The 21,910-nt window shown below is 41.7% G+C and overlaps 1 protein-coding gene and 1 long non-coding RNA gene across 2 annotated transcripts; one reads left to right on the top strand and one right to left on the bottom strand.

Moving 5' to 3' along the window:
• The first annotated feature begins 987 nt into the window (after positions 1–987).
• On the top strand, positions 988–20,054 carry Dnaja2 (DnaJ heat shock protein family (Hsp40) member A2). The gene is made up of 9 exons (XM_034522603.2): positions 988–1,186; positions 2,388–2,447; positions 2,930–3,153; positions 8,084–8,164; positions 8,395–8,528; positions 10,194–10,390; positions 17,270–17,414; positions 17,546–17,673; positions 18,265–20,054. Exons 1-9 carry the CDS (start codon positions 1,109–1,111, stop codon positions 18,454–18,456), a joined length of 1,239 nt encoding a protein of 412 aa, XP_034378494.1. The 5' UTR covers positions 988–1,108; the 3' UTR covers positions 18,457–20,054.
• LOC143434931 (uncharacterized) lies at positions 2,939–8,090 on the bottom strand. The gene is made up of 2 exons (XR_013104802.1): positions 6,743–8,090; positions 2,939–3,200 (listed from the first exon to the last, which is right to left on the bottom strand). It is a non-coding gene; the product is annotated as an uncharacterized LOC143434931 (long non-coding RNA).
• Positions 20,055–21,910: the final 1,856 nt, after the last annotated feature.

The following is a 21,910-nucleotide window of genomic DNA, read 5'->3' as shown; positions in this document are numbered from 1 at the left end:
TTCACCAGGTTATGAATCAAGGAAAACATTACAGGTGAAGGAGCATCTTCTCATGAGACTCCTCAGAGCTTTCAGGTTCAAATTCACAAGTCTTTAGCACGGCAGTGAAGGGCTTCCACAACTCGGCCAGGAAGAATAACAAGAGAGGCATATCACCTCAACTGACAGACTTACAGCCAGTCAATGAGTATTTGTTTCCCAGTTCAGGTTTCAACTGACCAGAAGTGTTTTATTCTCGGAAAACCAGTTGGAAGGCAAGCCATACATCTTGGCACGTGGTAGAAGTACAGAACTCTCTTAAGCTAAAGCAAACGAAAATCGACTGACAGTCACCAAGTGCCAGCATGCTGTCATACCGCCTTACGGCCAACCAAACCTTTGGCGTTAGCTAATTTTAAAGCTGTCAAGTGAGACACTTGAACGCATGACCCCGGTGTTACAGGGTGACTTTGGTTTATCTGGATGCCCCCAAACCAACTGGGAATGTGTAAAAGGGCGCTATCGGGAATATGTGAAAAGATTTGTCCTTTCCTTCAATGTGACAGGATGGCTATGCCTTTAAAAACCCGTTTGCTAGGTATATAGCTGAGTATTTATGAATGAAATTGTTTCCCCTACGCAGAGGTGCTGAGGGGGAAGTTAAGGAGATGAAATGAGTTAGTGAAGGTGTTGATAAAATCACATTAGGGGTGTAATAGGCTGTATGGGAACCTCACACACTCACACCCACGTGCTGTTTTTCACCGCGGCCCCGGGGATACCACCCCAGGAGGATTCCACGCCGGCTTCTTTCCCTCAGGCCTCTGCCGCACCGAGAGTTCCGTACGAACGCCGCGCACCGCTCTCCTTTACTCCGCCGTGGCTCGCGCGTCACCGACCGGCATCAGGAAAGGACCCCACCTGCCGCACACCGGCGCCCACCGCCCAACCGCCCGCCCCGCCCCGGAGGCGGGGCCTCGTGGCGACGTCATGGCGCTGCGCCGGGTCAAAGTTCAGCCCCGCCCGCCTCCCCGCGCCGTCTCCTCGGCCTGCGCCGCCGCCGCTCGTGATCCGGGTCGCGCTCCTTCCGCTCCGCCGCCTGCTTGCGAGTGCTGCCCGGCAGGCCGCCATGGCGAACGTGGCCGACACGAAGCTGTACGACATCCTGGGCGTCCCTCCCGGCGCCAGCGAGAACGAGCTGAAGAAGGTACTGGAGCGAGCCGGCCGGCGGGCGGGGCGAGGGCGCGGGGCCTGCGCGGTCGGGGCGGCCTGAACCGGGCTGAGGCGCGGCGGCGGCGGGGGCGCAGTCGGCTCGGCTGACCTTGGGCCTCCGCCCGCCGGCCCTGCGCAGACGCGGCCCGCCAGCTCGGCGCCCCGGGCCACCCGGAAAAACAGGTCGGACCGCGGTGCTCGCGCCGCCGGGCCGAGGAGGAGCTGACCGCCGGCGCCGGTGTGGGGCTGAGGGCCGCCGCAGCCTCCGGCGATGAACAGGCTCCTCCCTCTGCCTCCCTCGCCGGGCAGCCGGAGCAGCGTGGGTCTGTTTAGAAGCATTGTTCTGTGGGTTGGAGATCTAAATACTCCGTGGCCGCTTCAGGGATGAGTCGTGTGTCCCAGCCAAACACCTGAGTGTGCACTCACTAAAAATAAGACAGGTCTCATTGTTGTCCTTTGTAGTAGTAAAAGATCATCTCGGGACTTAAGGTACTTAAAGTCTCTCAGCATCTTCTCTGGCTGTCGGTATTCAATCTGAATTTGTAAACTGAGAAAAATAAGAATGTCCCGTAAGTACCGGGACTGGTAAAGTCCAAAGAAAAAAGACTTCCTGTTACCCTACCGGAAATGGTAGGCTGTGTTATATAATTCATGAGTCTGTGTGAAGACTTACATGCTGCTTACCCACATCACTTAATTGAAAGTATGTAGCTCCACCACCACCTAGGACCCCAGTTAGTCGACCATGTGCTAATAAAATATCACTTAGGACCTCTTGGGTGTTTTCCTGTTAGAGGGCAGGCAGAGGAGCCAGCCAGCATGGGGAGAAATACTTGGTAGAAGTATCCTTTGCTTAATTTGTAGTAGTGCTTGAGTTTCTGTTAAATTTAAGTCACTCAATCTAAAATTTGTTTGGTTGTTGTGGTCTCCTTGGTCTGGTTGCTGGCCATCAAAGACATTTAATAATAGTTTTAAAAAAAGAAAACAAGAAATAATGTTTCTATATCTTTGTTTTGTTTTATTTGTATTTTTCTTCAATAACTTTGGATACATTACTAGCAAGTAAACAATATTGAAAAGTGGACAATGTTAAATAGTGACATTTTTGGAAGGCTGTAACTTTTGAACATTGCTTCTCAGAAAAGTGTCTTAAATTGTTTGCTTTGTATAACTCTTTTCCAAAATCTTTTTTGAAGGCATACCGAAAGTTAGCCAAAGAATACCATCCTGATAAGAATCCAAATGCTGGAGATAAAGTAAGTTATTTGAGTTTTATTCTTAGAGTTTTAGTTTTAAACTGAAAGGAGTGATGTAGGGAAAAAGTCCACTTATGCCCATAGAATGAAACTTTCGCTGTTATTTTAACTTCCTTGAGAATGACCATAGTAAAACCTAATGCGTGTAATCTTCAAAAATAAGAAAAATTATAGCTATTGAGATAGCTCAGTGTTAGCAAGTCTTTGCCACCATGTTAGCCTGACCACCTGAGCGCAGTCCACAGTGGAAGGAGAGAAAGTTGTCCTTTGACCTCTATACATGGTTCCACACTCACATACATATGTAGTGATGATGGTGATAACTTTCAGAGGACTATTTTAGATTTTTAGGTGATAAAGAGGAAACCAAGCTAACCTCAAAGCTTTTTATTGGAGTTAAGTGGCTTCTGACTTTCTGAAGTCTTTCTCACATTCTTCCACTTAAAAATCCAATTGTTTTTATTTTTACTTTTACTTTATAGTTTAAAGAAATAAGTTTTGCATATGAAGTATTGTCAAATCCAGAGAAGCGGGAGCTGTATGACAGATATGGAGAACAAGGTCTACGGGAAGGCAGCGGTGGAGGCGGTGGCATGGATGATATTTTCTCACATATTTTTGGTGGAGGATTGTTTGGCTTCATGGGCAATCAGAGTAGAAGTCGAAATGGCAGAAGAAGAGGCGAGGACATGATGCATCCACTGAAGTGAGTCTCTAAGAAATGCTTCTCCAGATGGTGATAAGAGAGTGTTGCTACAAGAGAGTTTGTCCTTTATTTTAAAGTGTGTTCTTATTAAATGACAAAGTGAATTATTGGATGTATTTTGCTTCAGACCTTACTGGGTGGAGGGGTGCTCTAGAAATGTAGGTCAGTTGGTAAAGCACTTAACGCACAGACACAGAATTCTGGATTTAAACCAGGTTGGGTGGTCTTTACCCATAACTACAGCACTGGAGAGGTAGAGGCAAGAGGATCCAACTTCTAGGTCATATGTACTCAGCTGAATAGCTAGTTTGAGGCTAACCAGGCGTACATAGAAGCCTGTCTCAAAACAAAACAACCAAGATCTTAAAGAATAGTTGATTCCTACTGAGATTTTTTTTTTCCCTCCCATGCTGTTGAGGTTACCTGTTAGATGACTGAAAATTTCAAGTGTGGATATTCTTTGAAGTATTTTAAGTCAAAATAATGGTTGTTTTGATTATTTACATGGTAGTGTCCCTCGTTACTTGATCCTCAATGCTAACTCTCCTAAATTGGTTTCCATGGAGCTTACTGGCTTGCATCCTGGCATAACCGTCAGCATATAAGTGGTTTGGGCTTTGATTTTGAATTAAGACTCCACAGTTTCTCTACAGTTTGAAAATAGTCATTTCACTGTATTTTAAAATTATTTCACTAAGAACGTTTTTAATAACAAGTGCAAAAGACTGAATTGAGAGCGAACACTGGAGTTTTAAGACAAGGTCTCATGAAGCCAAGGCTGATTATGAATTCCTGGTATCCTGCCTCCACCTCAGAAGTGGATTACTGCGGTATATGATCATGCCTAACTCTTAGTTGTTTGTTTAAAATATTTCAGTTATAGTTTTCGTTGTTACTGGGGGGCGAGTGATTGCTACACTGCAGACATGAAGGTCAGGACACATAGAATCGATTGAGTTGGTTCTTGTCTTTTACCATGTGGGTTCCAGGGATTGAACTCGGAGGCAGGTTTGCTGGTCTAGTTTTTTGTTTGCTTAGATTTATCTATTTGGTCTTATTTATGTAAGTGGTTTGTGCATGTATACATGTCTGTACACAAGTGCCTGGTTCTCAAGAAGTTAGGAAGAGAGCACCAGGTTCCCTGAAACAAGACTTAAGATGATTGTGAGCTGCCATGAGGATGAAATTGAAACTGGGTCTATTGCAAGAATGAGTTCTCCAGCCCCACCATAGCTGATAGCTGGCTTTTTATACAAGTGTGGAGGCTTGAACCCAGATACTATGCTGCGGTCACATTACCAGCTAATCTGTCTTCAGACAGGCAGACACACACACACACACACCCCTTTATTTTTAAACTGGAGCTTGTTATGTCATAGTCTGAGCAATGTTCCTCCTACCTCTCCCTCCTGAGTACTAGAATTACAGGTGTGCACCATCATACCTGCCTACTAACTAACATTCTTTTGAGTGGCTTCATAATCCCATTTCATGATGAAACTACTCCTTTTATGTGAGGTGCAGGGTGTCTAGAATAGATACTGTTGCTGTGCATCCTTGTGTGTTGTTTTATCTCTGGCAGATTCCCAGCCAAGCATTCATGGCTTTATTTCTTTTTGAGATAGTATCACACTGTAGCTAAGGCTGACCTTGACTTCATAACAACCAACCTGCATCAGGCTCTCAAGTGTTGGGATTATAGGTGTGAGGTACTATCCCTGACTTGATATCCATGTCTTGAAGCTGATAAAACCTAATTGCTTTAGAGAAATTTTGCTAGTTTAAGCCTCTCTGCAGAGTGTCAATATAGTCAGATTATTTACAGTTTTCCTTTCCGGTCTTGTAACACTTAAGATGTAGATCAATGTATCATTATTTGGATGTGATGGTGTATTGTTGGTAATTTTTCATCTATAAGTGGTTTTTTGAAAAAATTCTTATTTTGCATGAACGTGCAAATTAGGTAGGACAGCTTGTGAGGAGTTGGTTTTCTTCTACCATGATTGAATATAGGTTTGCATAAAGTGCCTTTATCTGCGGAGCCATCTTGCCTACTTATAAGTGTTACTTTATACTGTCTACAGCATATGAAAGTTTGAGCTTACAGTAACAATTTGGTGAACAGCTGAATACCACAAAATAGTGTAGGTGCCTTTGAGAGTGACTTCACACTATTTGTTCCTTTACTTGAATTCAAGGGTTTGAAATTAGTAAGGAAGGGTTAAAAGCTGGGTGCATATAGATCAGTGGCAGAGCCCGCTTAGCATGTGTGAAGTCTGATTTACCTTCAGTTTTATGGGGAGAAAGGTGTGATGGCTCACACCTTTAATCCCATCACTTGGGACAAAGGGACACAGAGACTAGCAGATCTCTTGAATTTGAGGCCATGCTGTTCCATAAAGCCAGAGCTACTTAGTGTAACTCTGTCTCAAAACCAAAACAACAAACAAACCAATCAACAAAACAAATGAGTATTATTAAATCTATGATATATATGAGTGGTATTGGTGAATAATTTTTAGAATTCTTTTACAGTTTGATACACACAGAAATATAAAATGTAGTTTGGCAGTGATCTTCATATTACCTTTTCCTATGCTTCCCCTTCAAATGAACCCCTCTTTCTAACAAATCCCTCCTACTTTTGCCTCTCCTCCCTTGGCCTTTCATACTTAATTATAGCTTCCTGAATGAATAGGGATGGTGGGGTTATTTACTTGAGCAAGGACAACTTAACCATTGGCCACATCACTAAGGATGAGTCCCTTCCCTCAGCAACCATTAACTTCGGCTCCTTGGGGAGGGGTGGAGCAGTTTTGTTTTTTGAGATTAGTTTGGAAATTGATCTTTTAATTGGAGTATGCTATACATGAATAAGACTGAGTTGTGTGTATATTGTGTATGCATACAGTGTGTATGCATGTATATATAGTTTATGTGTTTGTTTGAGACTGGGTCTTTCTATTTAACCTTGTCTGGCCTAGAACTTGCTATACAGGAAAGGCTGACTTTGGACTTTTTAAATTGTTTTATTTTAAAGAAACATTTATTACTTCTTTAAAATGTGTATGGCTGTTTTACCTGCATGTATGTCTGTGTACCATGTACAGTGTGAGTGGCCATGGAGGCCAGAAGAACATGTTGAATCCTCTGGAATTGGAGTTAAAGACAGTTAGTCCCTGTGTGAGTACTTAGAACTGAACCCAGGTGCTCTAAAGTAACTGCTGAGCCATCTTTCTAGCCTCCTTATGTATTTTTAGTAAGCCTTTTTTTTTTCTGTATTACTATTTTGAGGTAATATGGATATATAAAATATTGTATACTTTTACATACAAACAATTTTGGTACTTTTTTTTATTCAGCCTTTTGAGTTAGACAGTTTGAAAATATGTTAAGTTGTTCAGGGCCACCATGCTGCTGTTCATCATGACACCATCAAGCTGACCCAGTACATCACAGTGCTTTTGGCTGATCCTATAGAAAGATGCTATATGTCTTACTACTTGATAGCCTGTGCATCCAACCAGATCTGTACCAACCATTACAACATGAACTTGTCCAAACAGGTCTGGAAGGCTTCCATGTTTACCTGAGTGCTGGCCCGACTTCCCTGCACTGCCATTCTCAGAGCCTTGCCGCACACACCGTCTTCTGTGCTCATTATCTGCCCTTAGTGATCTCCACTCCCTAAACAGGAGAAAGAGTTGTTCAGATATGCAGAATTATGATTTGGCAGGGTTTTTAGAAGCTGAAAAGGTTGAATGTTTCTCTGTTGAAACTATGTTCTTTCCCTCTTTCCTGCTACAGTATGTGACTTTTTAAACATACACAACTAAGTGCCTTTCCTTTTTAATTTTTAAAAACTTTTATATGTATGACTATTTTCCTGCATACATGTATGTGCCTTATAAGCTGAAAGTCTGTTCTCTTGGGACTGGAGTTAGGGACAGTTGAAAGCCTCCAGTGTGGGAACTGAACCCAGATCCTCTGGAAGAGTAGCTAGTGCTCTTAACCACTGAGCCATTTTTCCAAGCCCCTAAGTGCCTATCTTAAGCTGTAATATACATTTTTTAATCTAATCATCTATAGTGTACCCTACCCTCCAGCAAAGCTCTGACTCTAGAATCAATGCTGACATTGGTCAAGTTAGTTAGCTTTTCTGTGCTTTAGTTGTTATCACATAAAATTGGGTGATAATTATAATTAGAAACTAGAAATATAGCTTAGTTGCTAGAATGCTTGTCTGGCACAAAGGAGTCACCGGGTTCTCTCTGTACCATATAAAACTGGGCAAGATGATCTATGCCTGTAATCCTAGCACTCGGTAGTAGAGGCAAGGGTATCCATATTAGTTCAGGGTCATTTTTCCTGCATGTTGAGTTTGAAGCCGTGTGAATCACAGGATTCTGTCTTTAGAGTATTGCTGATGAATTGGAGTTAACAGTTTATAAATTGTGTCAAGTTGTTGGCTCAAGAATTTATTATTTTTCTGAGTGGTGGTGGCAGTGGATTTCTCAGATGTTTTTCTTTCATCTTAACACTCAGGAGACATAGGCAGGCAGATCTCTTGAGTTTGAGGCCAGCCTGGTCTACAGAGTGAGCTCCAGGATAGTCAGAGCTACACAGAGAAACCCTGTCTCAGAAAAATAATTTATTTTTGTAATTTTGAGCACGTGCACATGTGTGAGAATACCAAAGGCATTGGATCCTTGGAGTTGTAGTCGCAAGTGGTTCCAATATAGGGGCTGGGAACCAAATTTTGTCCTCTGAAGAGAGAGCGGTGTTAATACCATGTATATTATTTATAGTCATAATTATCCTTGAGTTCTTTGTTATAAAAAGTCAAATTGAAATTTGCTCTGTAAACTGTTTTTTTATCTTTTAATAATATTGGTAAGACTTGTTGAACCTGGTTCTTTTTTCTCTGCAGAGTATCTTTAGAAGACCTGTATAATGGCAAGACAACCAAACTACAACTTAGCAAGAATGTGCTCTGTAGTGCATGCAGTGGGTAAGTGTTGTTGGCTTACACAGTGTCTCTGCTTTTTGAGTGGCATGCTCAAAATCTATACTAGGTCAAACATTTTCTTTATTTAAAACTTAATAAGCAGCTGAGCATCTTCTGATACCTCTAAAGGTCACTTTAATAATTATTACTGGAGAGGTAAAAAACACAATTTGTGTTTTTTTAATGACTATAATGGTTTGTAGACAAAAGTGTAATTTATACTTTTGCTTTAGCCAAGGTGGAAAGTCTGGAGCTGTTCAGAAATGCAGTGCTTGTCGAGGCCGGGGCGTACGCATTATGATCAGACAGCTGGCTCCGGGGATGGTGCAGCAGATGCAGTCCGTGTGCTCCGACTGCAACGGAGAAGGTGAGCGCCAAGTCAGAGACAGTTACAGTTTGTTTTAAAAAGATTTATTTTATGTATTTGAGTACACAGTCACTCTCCTCAGACACACCAGAAGTTATCAGATCCCATTACAGATGGTTGTGAGCCACCATGTGGTTGGTGGGAATTGAACTCAGAACCTCTGGAAGAGCAGTCAGTGCTCTTAACCACTGAACCATCTCTCAAGCCCCTACAGTTTTTTTTAAAAAATAAGCTTATATTTATTCTATTTGCCTAATAATTTACTCTAACCTAGACCGACCTTGACCTATTCAAGGATGATCGTGATTTCTAATCTGCCGCCACCTCAGAAAGCTAATATATTTTGCAAACTTAGCTAGAAATGAATCTTCATCACCTAACTAGTATGGTTCTGGGGGACATTCTGAAAAGTCCTAATCAAGTTCTGAATATTTTTAATAGATTGATTTTTAAATTAAGTTGGCTTTAATCAAGGGAAAGAAAGATGTGGCTGGTATAACTGCAAAGTTAAGTTTTGAATTAGATTAATATATGTGGAGAATTTTGCCTCATCAACACTGTAGAGTAAGCCCAAATCCTTGAGTGTGCTTGGCAAGTATTGCCCTATACCCACCAGCCCTTATTCTGATTAATTTCCACTACCTATACTATCTCTGGTGGGAGGGATTAAACCTAGGATTCTTACTACTGAGCCACTTCCCCCATTCTTTCCTTTGCCTGATGGTCAATTAGTATAGTTGTAGAACTTCCCTTTTCCAAATTGTTCTGGGAAGCGATGGGGTCATTTTAAGAAGGTATATGTTGTGCTGAGGTGATGACGTAGTTGCTACAGTGACTGCTTTCTATCTAGCATGAGGGCCTAGCCGTGGGTACAGTCCCAGAAACCTATGAAGGCCAGTAGTGCGCATTTAAGAATCGCTGTGCTAAGGAGAGAAGCTGATCCCAAATGCTCACTGACAAGCAGCTTAACCTCCTAACCTCCAGCTCAGTGAAAGATTGGTCGTAAAAAGCTGGGTGGAAGAAGACAGCTAAGAAATGACACCTGAGTGTGTCTGCTGCAGTCTACATTGTTAAAGTTGCTAACTTCACTACCAAGAAATCAAAGTCAGCTGAAAACTAACAGTTAAGTTGAACAAGGAGTAATCTTCTCTACAAGAAGCAGAGGCGGGAGGATAGTGAATTTCAAGCCTGCCCTAGCAGCATAACACCCTTTAAAAAAAAAATTCTAAGCAATGTTTAGTTTGAAGTACCAACTGTACAGTTTGGTAATTCACTATCAAGAATATTTAAGGATTGGGTATAGGTCATTAGCAAGGTCTTAGGTTCAGTAACCCTTACTGGAAAGAAAAATTAAAATTTTACTTGGACTGTCTCTGTCTCCTGGTAAACTACTTGAAGCAAGAGCTGAAAAGGTTTGCAGAAGCATTTATAGAAGCTTCAGCGCCTGGCTGCCCAAGTTGCTAAGGAATTATCAAGATAGCTTTTACTCTGTAATCTTGGGTGGCTGGGACCCCTCAGGTGACCTTTATAGTAAAAGTTTTGTCACTCGTGGTAGCATTAACCAGTGGCACCCAAAATGCATCTTTTGAATTAAGGTCACTGTCAAGCCTGCTTAATGTTGGCGCGTTCTTTCTTACTAGAAGCTTGAATGCCCTCTCTTTGCAGGGGAGGTCATTAACGAAAAAGACCGTTGTAAAAAGTGTGAAGGGAAGAAGGTGATTAAAGAAGTCAAGATTCTGGAAGTCCATGTAGACAAAGGCATGAAACATGGACAGAGAATTACGTTCACTGGGGAAGCAGACCAGGCTCCAGGAGTGGAACCTGGAGATATTGTTCTTTTGCTACAGGAAAAAGAACATGAGGTAATTTCCTTTTGATTTATTCACTTTTTTTCCCTTTTTGTTCTATTCAGAACTGATCTTGCTTGTGAGAAATAGGATAGAATCTGTTTGGATGCTTTGAAGAAAAACTGAACACAAATGAGTTGTTAAGGGAGTGTGGTAGAGTTAATTTTCAGCTCACAGTGAGCGTGGCTGGCCTACTTACAGAAACTGACTAACAGATAAACCAAGTAAAGTGTAGTCAGAAGCACCATCAGTGTTGGTCTCTGCCCTGTCCTCACTGTAGATTAGCACTGTGCCCATCTTGTCTCTGCACCTCATTTTCCTTTATGTATAATACAGCCATTGGACTAGATGGTGGTAGGCAGTGTGGTTTCACTTTAGAACTCCTTGGATGTACAGTGGGGGGGTTCAGTCTTCACTCTTCTCAGTACTACTATGTTAATTTTACTCTACTTACTGGGTAGCCAGCTAAGTTATCTGAGGTCAGGAGTTTATTTTTTAAAGTAATCTGTTTTATTGGTATGAGGGGCTTATTCATGTCATAGTATGTATCCGGGGACAGCTTTGTGGCATCAGTTCTTCCATGGTGGGTTCTGGGGTCAAACTGGATGATGTCAGTCTTTTGTGGCAAGTGCTTTTACCCTCTGAGCTATCTCACCAGAGAATCTAGAGATTTAAAACATTTTTAGTTTCTAGTTGAATGTGTATTGGTTATATCTTTTCAAGGTAAAGTGAACTTGTCTAGCGAAGAGGTCCCTTGTGTGGAATTTGATGAACCACTGAACATGTTTTCTATATTACTACCTTCACCTCGCTTTTCTGTTTTACGCCCTAGGCTGACCTTACACTTGCTATCCTTCTTTCTCTGCCCCATAGCACCGTGCTTAGTGGCACTCCCTCCCCTAACTTCTCTACAGTAAATCATCAGCACCAACAGCAGCAGCTTCTTGGGCACAGGAGCAGATATAGTGCCACGGCCTCTGTGGACAAGGATGAGGTTCACCAGCTCAGAGCCACAGGGCCCCAATGCCTTCCATAGGGTAGTGTCGGGCTTTCTAATCTTGATATCCCAGTAGCTTGGATTCTGGCCTACTGGTCAAACGGAGTCTGCTTCTTCTGCACTGGCATGATCTTTAAAACCTCATCCTTAAACAATGCTTTCCAGGGGCTGGAGAGATGGCTCAGTGGTTAAAAGTACTTGCCGCTCCTGTAGAGGACCTTGGTTCAGTTCCCAGCAACCACATAGTCGCTCACAACCTACTATAATTCCCATTTCCAGAGAATCAGGTGCTCTCTTCTGATGTCTGTCTGTCTCTGTCTCTCTGTCTCTCTGTCTCTCTCTGTCTCTCTCTGTCTCTCTCTCTCTCTCTCTCTCTCTCTCTCTCTACCTCTCTCTACCTCTCTCTCTACCTCTCTACGTGTGCGTGCATGTGTGTGTGTTTATAGTTTACTATAAAGGAGATTTATTACAATGGCTTGTAAGTTGTGGTCCAGCTAGTCAACAATGGCTGTCTACCAATGGAAGGTCCAAGAATCCAGTAGTTGTTCAGTCCATGAGGCTGGATGTCTCAGCTGGTCTTCAGAATACATCAGAATCCTGAAGAAGTAGGCTCTAAAGCCAGTGAAGGAATGGACTTGAGAGTGAGAGCAAGCAGGCAAGGAAAGAACGGCTTCTTCTTCCATGTCCTTTATATAGGCTTCTAGAAGATGTGATCCAGATTAAAGGTGCATCTTCCTACCTCAAAAGATCTGAATTAAAGATACACTTTCCTGTCTCAAAGATCCAGAGAAGAAGTTGGTCTTCCCATTTCAAATGATTTAGTTAATTAAAAAAAAAAAAAAAAAAAAAAAAATCCCTTACAGGTATGGCCTGCAGTTTGGGTTTTAGTTAATTCCAGATGTAGTCAAGTTAATAACCAAAAATAGTCATCACAATTAACATAAAAGATAATTGCTAGGTAAAATTAATAATTTCAGATGGGTAGAGAGAATAAAACACAAATCTCTGTGGCTTGATCTTTATGGCCTTGATAGGCAGTCCAGCTTGGTTACAGGGATCCACTCCTTGTCTTAGGCTTTGCCTTCTTGTGTTCCACAACCTCTGTGTACCGAAGTGGGGCTGTGTTTCAGGAAATATTTTTAAAAAGACCGGCAAGTTTCCGCACTTGTCCCTGCTATTCTCTGCCCAGGCTGGCTGGCGGGCCCTGCACTGGTGGATGAATGGCCGACCTGTTCTTATCTCATGGAGACTCTCTGACTCAGAGCTCCAAAATCTCTCCACCCAGTTCCCACTGACAGGTCACTACCATGCCAGCCCCATGCTTCAAAACCCATGGCCTTTTGTGGTGCACATCAGGCAAACGCTTTGCCACCATACCTTTCTTTCTTGAACCCAGTTGAACTGCAACGTGAAGGAAAACACCACACAAACTTAGTTCACAAACAATGGTAACTCAATCCATGGGCCCAACAACTAGAATCGCTATCTTGTAAGCCATATTAAATCTAAATCCTCTGGTGGCAAATCCTGGCAGATTCATCATATAAGCCAGGAGACACTAATAGTTACATCTTGCCCTCTCCATATCCCTATCCAAAAAGCCCCTGACTCCTGCTTCCTCTCTTCCTCTATCCAACCCAGAAGTTCTGCCTACTTGCCCAGTGATTGATTCCTTTATTCATTAGGGGATGTTTCACAAGTCACCTGAGTACTTAAGGAGTGACTGGGGGGTAGAGGGAGCGGAATTAACATTAAAATACAACAGTACCTGGGCCATCCACAACAGGTCTCTGAATCCTCTGGTAGCCACTGTGGCCTCCCAAGCCTTGTCCATTCTCTGTTTGGTGTTTTCCCAAGGAAGAAGCTGCATTTTTTTTTTTTAAGTAAAATTATTTAAAAATTACAATATGAGAACAAGGTCATATTGAAAAGCACATTTTAAATTTTGAGTTATTCTCACAAAATTGTGACTTGATTCCTGGACCACCCATTTTGATGTACTAGTCAGATCTTATGAAGAGGGGTGTACTACTGGGTGTTTTGACTTTCCTTCTATATTGCATATTTGGGATGACTGCAAAGTAAGAATAGTGTCTAGAATTCTGCTTTAAGATTTTTTTTTTCTTTTGTGGTTTTTCAAGACAATTCTCTGTATAGCCCTGGCTGTCCTGAAACTTGAACTCAAGTGCTCTGCCTGCCTCTGCCTCCCAAGTGCTATTACTACCCATTAATTTACTGTTTCTGTGCTTAATGCCTATAAGACCCAAGAGGTGGAAGGCTAGAAATTTCAATAACCACATCATTGAAAGTTGGTAAAGTGTGCCAGGCAGTTGGTGGCACACACCTTTTAATCCCAGCACTTGGGAGGCAGAGGCAGGCGGATTTCTGAGTTCAAGGCCAGCCTGGTCTACAGAGTGAGTTCCAGGACAACCAGAACTACACAGAGAAACCCTGTCTTGAAAAACAAACAAAAAAACGAAAGTTGGTAAAGTATAAACAATGGTGTATGGCTTAGGTATCACTAGGGCATTCTGAGTGTTGTTGCACATACTGTAATCCTAGCACTTGGTTCAGTTGTTGACAGCAGTATTATTAGTGCATGGAATTGCCAGCCAGCAGCTGATTGCCTAGGCTAGAGAGTGGTGAAGGGTAGAAGTTAAGAGTTCTAGTTTTGGTTTTACTGTGACCAGGGCAGTAAATGTATGAGCCAAGGATGAGGTTTAGACAGCTTGGTTAACGTGCTTGAAGTTGGAAGAATAAAACCACAAACTTACTTCTTATACTTTGAACTAGAACATTGAGGGCTTGTATGTTATATGTCAAGAAAAGCATTGTCACTTTGTTGCTTTGGGCCTTTTTCCCTTTCAAATACCTATCTGAAGAATTGAGATGGATGGATGCAGTGACTATAAATGGGGTATAAGCTAATGAGCTTTGGGAGTGCTGTGTCATGTGCACTCATCCTACTATGTTGCTCTTCTATCAGTGCTGGTGTCTTTATACAACACAAGCATAGGATTTTGGTTATGTTAGTTCCTTTTCAATAACTTCTTCAGAAATTACTGAAGCTTCTGAGTATTATCGGTATGCTTCATTAATCTTTTCACAAGTTCTCTGTCGATAGAAAGAGAAGGGAGAAGTTGGGCATTTGTTTAGATGTTAGCATCAAATTATCAAGTCCCTTCCCCACCATGACAGCAACCACCCTGGTAATTTTTTAATTATAAGTACTTTAAATTGGGTGTGTCTATACAAGAACATGGAATTAGTTCTTGCTCCTTTTGTAGCATTAACAAACATTGGAACATTGGCATTTTGTTATATAAACAGCATTGAAACGTTCTGGTTTTTTTGTTGTTGTTTTGTTTTGTTTTTTTAAATCTGATGATCCTGTTACAAGAGACCCTGAGTAAGTGTGCACAACTAATATTCTTTGGTTCTCAGACTTGCAAACTTGAGCTTCACATTAGAATTCCTTGAAGGGCTTACTAAATCTACTGAGATGTTGGACCCAAAATCAGAAATGTTTCTTTCTTTCCTGCTGCCTGGTACTGTTGAACCTCATGTTCTAAAGCCACATTTTAGGAGAATTTATTTCATGGGTAAATTTAGGAGAATCATTTAGGAAAAGAACAAATTTTTCAGGTGTCCTATGAACCAACCAAAATTGTTCTTCAGATTTTGCATTCAGATTTGTAGAACCAGTAAGAAAGAACACCAATTGAGTAATGGAAAACTCTGCCAAAATAGAAGTGTAAAGTGAACTTGCAAATGAACTGTGACTAGCCATTAATAGAGAAATGGGAGATTGCTAGAGGGCTGGCTCAATGGATAACAGCACTGGCTGGGCTGACATGAAGACCTTTGCTCAGATTCCAGCACCCACATAGAGTGTTGGCATGGCCACATGTGGATGACAGAGAAGAACACCACAAGTCTTCCTCTGGCTTCTCCACGCCCCTCCCTCTCTGCACACACATCTGCATATGTCACTCTCACAGAAGAGCCCATCTGAAGATGGGAAGCTGATAAGTGGAAGGAATCACAGAGATTTTCCAGAAATTTAGGTGTTACAATCTTCGTGCTTCATTAGTGGTTGCCTCTTCTGACCTTGTAGGGTCAGTTAGCATACAGATGGGATTAAATGGTCTGGCAGTCACTGCCCGTCTCTATTAGCCTATTTGTGGCCTATAGACATCAAAGATTAGCTTGGGGTAGAAATTAATACTCAAGAAAACCAAGACACTTTTGTTGGGTTTTTATTTTTGATTTTTGTTTTCAGATGAGGTCCATAGACTAGGCTGGCTTTGAGCTCAGATCCTGTCTCTTGAGTGCTGTAATTAAAGTCATGAGCCACCACCCTGGCTCCAAGCGCATTTGATTTTGAACAAATTTTGGTGACCTTTTCACTACAGTTAATTTTATTTTAAGCTTCAGAATTTAAGTATAGGTTTGGCAAATTCAAGGTAAAAATTACAAGTTGAATTATTTTGAAATTGATTTTTTTTTCTCCAAGACATCGAAGCTCAGAACATTCTCAGCAGTTAATCTTTGCAACGCTAATGCAAAAACACAGCTCTCACCTTCAAGGGGACAGCAAAATTTATTCTGTAGTTAGTTGAATGGCCATAACCTGTAACTCGAATTCGGGTTATAGGAAAATCAATGTTACAGTATTGGAAGCAGTGACCAAAGTCACAAGACACTTTCCAACTACATCAGTAGAAGGTAGACAGTTACAGCAAAGTACAGAAATACCAAATGTTGGCCTCAGATGTTTGTCAGATGACTCCTAGCCTTAGGTTGATAGAAAGTACAGTTCTGTTACTGCATTCCTAAAGGTTTTATTTGTTAAGTCGGTTTATTTGATGTTCAGTCTGACACAGTGGTGGGCAGAGTGGCTAATTTGGGGAACTAAAGATAGATCAAGATAAAGTATCAGGCTCTGGACCTGCAGTATTCTGGTTTTATCACACTCACTCAGATTGAAGATGTAGCTTCTCTCTGGAAACTTTGAATCACAGCATTAATGTAGTTTATAAGTTTATTCTATAAGATTGAGTAAGCCAACTGTAGCATTTGCTGTGTAATTTGCAATAAACAAGTTTGGATGTTTGTTTGTTTGTTTGGCTTTTGGTGCTTTGTTTCTTTGTTTTGAGATAGTTTCTCTCTGTAATGAGCCCTCCCTGACTGTCCTGGAATTCACTCTGTAGACCAGGCTGGCCTCTGTTTCCTGAGTGCTAGGATTAAAGGCATATACTATCATGCCTGGCCTAATTTTTGGTTTCTTAATTTATGTATATGTATGGTTTCTCTCATTGTATTCATTGTATGTATATGTAGCTACCACATGTGTGCCTGGTGCCCACTGGAGGTCAGAAGAGAGCTGTGGATTCTTTGGAACTGGGATTATGGATAGTAGTTAGCCTCCATGTGGGTGCTGGGAACCAAAGTTGAGTCCTTAACTTTCCTGGCTGTACCGTATTGATTGAGCTCTTTTGGTTTGCCGAGACAGGGTTTCTCTGTGTAGCCCTGGCTGTCCTGGAACTCACTCTGTAGACCAGGCTGGCCTCGAACTCAGAAATCCGCCTGCCTCTGCCTCCCAAGTGCTGGGATTAAAGGCATGCGCCACCACTGCCCGGCAATTGAGCTCTTTTTAAAAACACTGATCTTAGACTCCCTTCTGGCCTCACTGGGATCCTATAATAGAAGTTTCTGGCATACTCCTTGAGTAGCTAGCTCTGCTAATAAGACGCTTTGAAATTAGGGATAGTGGCATTTTGGCTTTGGTAGTAAATGGTAGAGTTAAGATTCTGAAATTGGCTTAAGGAATGTTCAGCAAGTTGGTATGGCTTTGGTTTTGTTTTTAATATATTTTGTGTATACTTTGTCTATAGGTGTTCCAGAGAGATGGGAATGATTTGCATATGACATATAAGATAGGACTTGTTGAAGCTTTATGTGGATTTCAGTTCACATTTAAACATCTTGATGCTCGTCAGATTGTGGTGAAGTACCCACCTGGCAAAGTCATTGAACCAGGTGAGTGATTTCATCTTACCCAGGTTTTCTGTGTTGTTATAATTCGTGTGTATAGTGGGTAAAGGGAATATTATTGAATATCTTTCTTGGGTTAAATTCCTATCTAAATTTCCTTTTTTTTTAAACAATAGGATGTGTTCGTGTTGTTCGAGGTGAAGGAATGCCACAGTATCGTAATCCCTTTGAAAAGGGTGACCTTTACATAAAGTTTGATGTGCAGTTTCCTGAAAACAACTGGATCAACCCAGATAAACTCTCTGTAAGCTGGTTTTCAATGTTCCTTAAGCAGCTGATTTGTGGCTTTCCCTTTGGCTTCTCATTTCCTTCTTTTGCTTCCCTTTGTATTTCTTTTCTCTTCATTTTGTTTTATTATAGGGTCTCCTGCTGCCTGCACCCCAGGCTGGCCTAGAGCTCGTGGTTAGATGTGTCTCCTGTCTCAGTCTTTTAATTGCTGGGATTATAGATATGACCAACCACTCCTGGCTCTTTTGAGACAGAGTCTCTGTGGTAGCTTTTATTTTTTTAATGTTTGTATGATTGATTTTTTTCTGGTTGTTTTGAAAATAATGTTGGCTGATGTAAATATTTATGGGACAACCAAGCAAGGTGGTTATAAACGGCTGAAGCAGGCTGGGTATGAGGTTCTGGGAAGAGTCTCTGAACTCTCTGGAGAGTAGGTCCCTCAACCAACACTGTTTAGAAGTACAGTGGAACATGTCTGCAGTCAAGTTTCTAGTGTTTAAATATTTATTTTGTGTGAGTGTTGGCTACATAGCAAGGCCTTGTCTCAAAGTGTGTGCCTGCGCATGCATATGTGTGTGTGCACATCTCCTGTTCTTGTTTTATGAAGGAATTAGAAGACCTCCTGCCATCTAGACCAGAAGTTCCTAGTGTAATTGGAGAGACAGAAGAGGTGGAGCTTCAGGAATTCGATAGCACTCGAGGCTCTGGAGGTGGTCAGAGGCGTGAAGCCTATAATGATAGCTCTGACGAAGAAAGCAGCAGCCATCATGGACCTGGAGTGCAGTGTGCCCATCAGTAAACTGCAGGCAGCTGCTGCACAGGTGGATTTTCTTTCCACATTTGCCGGATTTGCCAGCTGCTGGAGTACCTGATGAGTCCAGATGAACTGATGGACATCTGTTGATCCATGTGTAACTTCTAAAATTGGTATAGTATCCACAGAGTGTATAATTTAAACTAACCACAAAGCTTTACATCTTCATTTCGACTGTTCTGTAGCAGAGTAAAGCACTTGAAATAAGACTCCCTTTCACATGTGGGTTATAAGTTTCAGTCCTGGTATCTGCTTGATTTTTATCAGTTTTGTGTAGACTTTATGTTTCATATTTTAAACTCAAATCCAGCATTGTAAAGTTTGTACAATTTGTCCTGAAGCTTTGTGTTTGGCTGCACCTGCATAAGCTGCTACAAATAGAATAAAGAATTCATAGCCTGTATCTATCATTTAGATGCATGGAAAAATGGGCTTTGCACACAATGGGTTTGAAGCTGACTGGGAACAATGGAAAAATTACATTAGCCATGGTTGTAAAGTTTTTTGGCTTTTTTTTTTTTTTTTTAAAAAAAAAACCATTTTGTGAAAGGTTTCTGAAACTTGATAATAAAAAGCAGTTGGTGTAAATTATTCTGTGTCACATTTTTAGAAAGAACATATTTTGAACTGTAAAAGTATCCTTCCACTGAGGAGTGAATCTTAAAACAGCCTCTAAAAACCCATCGGCCTGAGGCTTTTGCCTTGGGTCCCTGCCCATTTTATAGCTAAATAACACTAGCATTGGTTGAAACAGGCGTTACTCACTTCAGTTGATGCTCTGTAGCATCCAGAACATCCAAGTTACCAACTCCTAGATTACCCTGAATACTGGGACAAACCCAGGCCTCTTATCCTCTTACACCCCGTTTTGTGAAAATAAGGTAATAGGTCAGTAGTAAAACCATGTTTACATAGACCTGTTAAGATGCTGTTTTAATTAAATGTTTGAAAAGTTGCTCTGTCTCATTTAAATTGAATACCTGAATTTGGGGGAGCATTGACTGCTTGACTTTCTATGTAGAAAACTAAGATTCTTAGGCTAGCACAGGTTTGCATGCACAGTGACTGAGCTAGCAGTGCTTGTGGGTGCAGTTTGATCCGTGCTCTGCTTGGCGCCTCACTTGTATTACAGCTATCTAAGGCGATGGTGAAAGGGTGTGTTTCCATCTTCTGATGATGACTTTTTCACTCCTGGAGTGTTTTTAAAAACCCGTCCCTTTGAGGTCCAAGTCATAACCAGGTACACAACTTCTACATTTGTCAAAGGAACAACAGGACAAAAATGGAAATTCAAATTTTTCAATGTATTATACCATCTCTGAGCCTAATAGCACCTGAGTACATTTCCAGAGCTATTAGAACTTGGATGTAAAATGTCCCAAAACTAATCAAGACCTGTGAGGGTTAAATTACTGCCCTATCCACTCTACCTCCATTGTACAAAAATATTTTGCAACAAGCCTGGGCAATTCAACCACATAATAGTTTTGTATTTAAGGTTATTTCCCCACAACACTTTAAGCCTAAGCAATGCAGTGATAATATAAACTTTGTAGCCTTTCCAATAAAGGTTTATAAAACCAGTTGCTCAGCAGTCTTCAGTTCTTCTGCTTAGGGGTGTGTGTGTGTGTGTATTATGTATGTGAGTGTGTGTGTGTGTCTATTATGTATGTGAGTGTGTGGGTGTGGGTGTGTGGTGCTGGGGACTGAACTCAGGCCCTTGTATATGCCAGGCAGCTGCTTTCCCAGCTTTGCAGTCCCCAGCTACTCCGGTTTTTGGGTTGTTTTGTTTTGACTAGAACAAAGAAAAATTGCAAGCAGGAAACTGGCCTGCAAGTGCTTCTAACTCAATCACTTTCCAGTTTCTCATTCTCTTTCCAACTCTTTATGCAGTCACTAATTCTGTTTAGAAACAACTGCACTGAAATGTGTTATTGAGTTTTATTCCTACCCATCATATAGAACTTTTTTGGGGGCAGGGTTTCTCTGTAGCCCTGGCTCTCCTGGAACTCACTCTGTAGGCCAGGCTGGTCTCAAAGTCACAGGGATCTGCCTCTGCCTCCACAACCTAGCTTAGAATTATTTTTTTTTTAAACCAAACATTCAGTATATGAGTATGCCATAGGTTGTATGTCCTAGTGGACATTTGGAATACACTATTCAAACTGTAACTATGAACAACAAGCAAGTTTTGGGTGGGATAAATTCATTTAGGTGCATACCCAGGAGTAGAATTGAATTGAAACACCATCTAAGGAACTGCCAAAGTGGCTGTACCTTTTTCCATTGACGTTCTGCCTCCACATATGAGGAGTCAGGTTGTCTTAGAAGAGTAGCTAGTACTCCTACACTAAACCATCTCTCCAGCCCCATGGCTGTACCTCCTTACCTTCCTTCCAGCAGTGCATTTGACCCACATCTTCGGCAGCACATAACTTGGGTTACAGCCTCCCCACTGGATAGAAGGCAGTTTTAATTTGTATTTCCCTGATGACTAATGTTCATGAATCCTTTCATGAGTTTAATTGACTATGTATCTTAAGTACTTTATCCTTTTTCATGTTCCAGAACTCTGCATAGTCATCTCATAGTCATCTGCATTAGGTGCCTGCTGGCTCTGATGATGGTAGTAACTTACCTTGTTTTTCCAAGGCTTTAGACACCTGAGAAATACTTGTTTTGAGACAGGGTTTTGTTGTTGTATTCTAGGCTGCCTTTGAAGAAATCAGGGTGTTCCTGTCTCAGCCTCCCATGTGCTGGGATTAAAAATGCACCACCCACTCTTGGCCCTGGTTCCAGTTTCTTACCCTTCATTTCAACAGTTCCTTCTGAAGTGTAGACTTGGGTTCCTACTGTCCTCAGACTGTTCTGTATGTTTGTACTGTAGTAAGGGTGGGCCTTGCGCATAGCTGCTCCTTACATCTCCACTCTCCCCTGCCCTGCGGACTGGGCAGCTCATGTCTCAATAGACTTGGTTAAAACAAACCAACCAAAAATACACCAAAGTAAATCTAATAATGCACAGTATGGTATCAGTTACTTAGTTATGTTGTTGGTGAGAAATGTGGACCAATTTGTCAAGGTGTATACCTTTCTTACAGCTAAAATAGAATACAGGTAGCCCCAGAATTGGGGAACAGATTGCGTTTGGCAGGGTTTTTTGTTTGTTTGTTTTTTTGGTTTTTCGAGACAGGGTTTCTCTGTGTAGCCCTGGCTGTCCTGGAGCTCACTCTGTAGACCAGGCTGGCCTCGAACTCAGAAATCCGCCTGCCTCTGCCTCCCAAGTGCTGGGATTAAAGGCATGCGCTACCACTGCCCGGCGAGTTTGGCAGTCTTGACTCTGGCTTTCTTTTTTTTTTTTTTTTTTTTTTTTTGAGACAGGGTTTCTCTGTGATAAACCTTGCACTGCTGTACCTTTGTGTTTCTCTACATGAAAGAG

Source organism: Arvicanthis niloticus, chromosome 18, assembly GCF_011762505.2.
Source record: "Arvicanthis niloticus isolate mArvNil1 chromosome 18, mArvNil1.pat.X, whole genome shotgun sequence".
NCBI lineage: Eukaryota > Metazoa > Chordata > Mammalia > Rodentia > Muridae > Arvicanthis > Arvicanthis niloticus.
This window is presented reverse-complemented; position numbering and strand designations above follow the sequence as displayed.

Bases quoted from the DNA above. Each gene is read 5' to 3' on its own strand.
- Dnaja2 (XM_034522603.2), top strand. From the start codon at position 1,109: ATGGCGAACGTGGCCGACACGAAGCTGTACGACATCCTGGGCGTCCCT. The intron at 8,165-8,394 runs GTAAGTGTTGTT...CTTTTGCTTTAG, and splicing joins CTCTGTAGTGCATGCAGTGG to CCAAGGTGGAAAGTCTGGAG. The intron at 17,674-18,264 runs GTAAGCTGGTTT...TGTTTTATGAAG, and splicing joins TCAACCCAGATAAACTCTCT to GAATTAGAAGACCTCCTGCC.